Consider the following 3,653-nt stretch of genomic DNA (forward strand, 5'->3'; position numbering starts at 1 on the left):
TGATCATTCCATCAGGTACTGCAGTATCAAGAGCGCTCTCTCGCTGTTTCATATCTTAAAGAATGGGTCAAAGATATGGTTTTGTTCTCCCAACATCTTTGTTTGAAACAAGAAAAGTGTTTAGTATGGTTTTTATTTCAAATGGTTCGAAGCATTTCTAACCCAAGTGTAAGTGTTAAAGTTGTGTGTGTGTGTGTATTATGTAGTTGCAATAGGAAATACTTATTAGGGGCATTTTTTGTCATTTTATATTATTGTAATGATGCTCATTAAGGGCATTTTAGTAATTTTTATTATTAAAAAATTATTTTTGTCTTTTCATTTATAGCTAAGGGTATTATTGTCCTTAGCATTGAGAGCTGTTGGGATCTCCCCAACTGCTATATATCTAGCCTGTTGGGAGTGATCCCAATAGCTCTTGAGCCTTCTCTGGTCTACAAAAGGGGGGGTGATCCCCTCTTGTATTATGCTTTCACAAGCATATTTGTTCTCAATAAATCTTAATTTTTTTACTTGTGTTCTAAGCCTCTAAGTGAATTGTGTGACCCATAAGTGGTTTTGTTGTGTATGTTCTCGTGTAAGCCCATAAGAGGCATCCAAATGGGTCAAAGCTTCTCTAACCCAGGTGTAAGGCTGGTAAATGAGCCCGATGTACTGAACTAAGGGTGGTTAAGCTCAGCTCATTCTTTTGGCTAGCTAAGCCAAGCTTGAGCTCATGACCAGCATTAGTTAAAAGAGCCAAGCTTCAGTCAAACGAGCTGAGCTTGAACTGGCTTGTTAACCAATAAGAACATTTAAAAAATTGATTGGATTTTAATCTTGTTAAGCCAAGCTCAAACTGGGTCATTGTAGTGGCACTGTGATATATGGGAAATTAACTAAAATATAAAAGAAATGTGAAAAGAATATGCCAAAAATGAATGCCTTTTGATATTGTGCTTCTAAAATTTTTTTGTTAAATTTGTAATACTAATCCATGTTGAGTGAAGCCTGTAAAATCTTCATGATGTCCGTGGTACGCTTGAACTGGGTGTGTTTGGTTTTGATGTGGATCTGCTGTCTTCTCGATGTGGACCAAGTGGAGCAAGATCTGTGTATAAAGTGGGGGCAACAGCCTGATCCTGAACTAAGAAACTGATCCATTTAATTTGTCTCGTTTTCTCAGTGCCTTGGCATTTGTTTGGAAGCGCCCTTCAACTGGGGATGCAAATGAGTTGCATTCAGGATGGTTTTTTTGCAACTTTTGGAATCCTTGTGTATTTATCTGCTCTGGATCCAAACCCTTTGCATCTCTACCGAACTGTTGTAAGCTACTTACAAACCCCAAGTAACTCATGAATTTTTTCAAGACCCCTTTCCTTTTTTTTTTTGGAAATTTCAAGAGAAAAAACTCTCATCTAGGGGTGGGCAACCTGCCGGGCAGCCTGATGGGCCAAGCCGACCCAGCCTGCCATGGCCCGGGCTTGGGCCATGAATGCATAATTTGTGATGATGGTAGTAATTAGGGTTTTGATTTGGTCTTTTTTAAAATGATATGTCCAGTTATAGTTTTAGAGGTTTTCTATGTTTGTTTTAATTACTATCAGGCACAAATTCATGTGATTTGATTTTAGTTAGACTATTAGTGGGTTTTTCTACCGATTAACATAAATGCATAACCTATATTATGTTTGTAGGAAGTAGGGTTTTCATTTGGTTTTATTTTTAGAATGAAATAAATATTTAGTCATGGTTTTAGGTTTTTTCTATGTTTTTTCAATAACCGAATCCATGAATATTGCATGATTTGATTTTAGTTAGAATATTAATTATTTAATTAACATAAATGCATAATTTGTGATGTTCCTATCTATTAGGATTTTAATTTGGTTTATTTGCTCTGGGTATATGTGTATTCATGTATAATTTAAGTTTTTTATTCTACATGCATATACGTAGGTAAATTCTAGGTGCGTTTGTGCCCACCTTAATTTAGATTTTTAGCTTTTCCCTGGTTGGACCCCACAACTGACAGGCTGTATCGGGATGTGACGGATCCTGCCTCAAGATCTGCTGGGTCAGCAACATAACTAGAATAAAAAAAAAGCAACAATTAACAAAGTGCATCATGAGGCTACTCAAAACTACAAAGTCTTGTTCTTAAAAAAAACTGCAGTTTTGTTTTTATGCTCAACTCTCTCTCACGCACATCGATCGATATTAGGGTATCCACACTCTCTCTCTCTCTCTCACACACACACACACATGCACATCGATAGATCTCAGAGGATCCAGAGCGCCCCTGCTTCTCTAAGCATGTGGACCAGAGTCCCATTGAGGTGGTGGGCCATGACCCTCTCCGTGGGACCAACCAGGCGACCTCCAATGTAGACAGCAGGGACCGCAGGGGTGGTGGTGCGGCCCATGATGGTGGCGAGGGCCCGCTCCATGTCCCTCCCCCCGGGGTCCTGGTCCAGCTCGTACACCACCGCGTTCACCCCGAGCTCCCTGAACAACCTCTTCATGCTGTGGCACATGCAGCACGAACTCACACTGAATATCACCACCGCGCTCTGCTTCGCCAGCTTCTCCACCCTCTCCATCCCAATGCACCAAGCTACTTTCAACACCTTGATGGTTGAACTGATGTTGTGTTTTTCGACGACGAAGGAAAACCCTCACTGAGAACGGGGTCACTTAATGAGCCCGCCTTCCTGCGAGGTAAAACTGGACACAACCACCCAGCCTTAGGTTGAACTGATGTTATGTTATAAAGAAGGAAAACTTTGATGGTTGAAATTATATGTGAATATGGAGGGAAACAGAAGAAAAGGAATTGTTGATGAGAATTAGAGCGAGAAAAACACTTGTTAGATGGTATGTGTTTAGCGAAGTGACCTCGATTGAGGAGTGATTTGGACTCGAAAGGTTTTAAATTCAGTGTCTATGACAATTTAGAGAGAGAATGAAGTGAGAGATTGTTCTACTAGAAGAAGAATGAAAACTGTGGAGAGGGAGTTGAGAGGCGTGTTTTGAAGAATGCTATGAAACGTGAAAGTGAATGTTTAGAGCTAATGATGAGTGAGATGCAATCAGACTCAGAGGGGACCATGTATTTATAGTGTCTAGTGTGCCTTGATCTCATTCTTTTTATATTGCAAAACTATAAATGTATTCTTTAGGATTAGTTTGAACTTATAAAAAAAAATTCTAGCGATCTTTGCTGATAGCGTAATAGGGACCGAATATGGAATGCATGGCCCTTTTTTAAATGGATAAATTAAAGAAACCTTTTACAAGTGAGAGCAGCTTCATATGAACCTTTACCCTAATTGGGCATTGACTTATGATTAAGTTAATCCTGCCCATCGTGACAAACTTTAAAAACAGCAAAATCTCGTTTTTCAAAAACTCGTGAGAATTTGAATTTTTTTCATAAATTTCGCATTTTTGGCAAAATCTTGGCAATAAATAAATAAATTAAAACATATTTTTATAAGAAAATATTAATAAAAATTATTTTTTAAAAAATACATGTTTTTTTTTACGATAAATAGCCATTTAAAACGTAAATATCACGTTTAAATCATGGTATTTATGTTTTTTCATAAATCTAGTGATATTTTGACAATCTCATGAGAAATTGCCTTTTTAAACTTTTAGGCAATTTGTCA

The 3,653-nt window shown here is 37.9% G+C and overlaps 1 protein-coding gene across 1 annotated transcript; it reads right to left on the bottom strand.

Moving 5' to 3' along the window:
- Window positions 1-2,261: 2,261 nt before the first annotated feature.
- LOC149839323 (glutaredoxin-C1-like) lies at window positions 2,262-2,582 on the bottom strand. The gene has a single exon (XM_090004844.1). The coding sequence runs from the start codon at window positions 2,580-2,582 to the stop codon at window positions 2,262-2,264; it is 321 nt and encodes a 106-aa protein (XP_089860970.1).
- Window positions 2,583-3,653: the final 1,071 nt, after the last annotated feature.

The sequence above is a fragment of the Nuphar pumila genome, chromosome 4, assembly GCF_984573655.1.
Source record: "Nuphar pumila chromosome 4, dmNupPumi1.hap1.1, whole genome shotgun sequence".
Taxonomy (NCBI): Eukaryota; Viridiplantae; Streptophyta; class Magnoliopsida; order Nymphaeales; family Nymphaeaceae; genus Nuphar; species Nuphar pumila.

Excerpts from the sequence above, each read along its gene's own strand:
- LOC149839323 (XM_090004844.1), bottom strand. The coding sequence starts at position 2,582 with ATGGAGAGGGTGGAGAAGCTGGCGAAGCAGAGCGCGGTGGTGATATTC.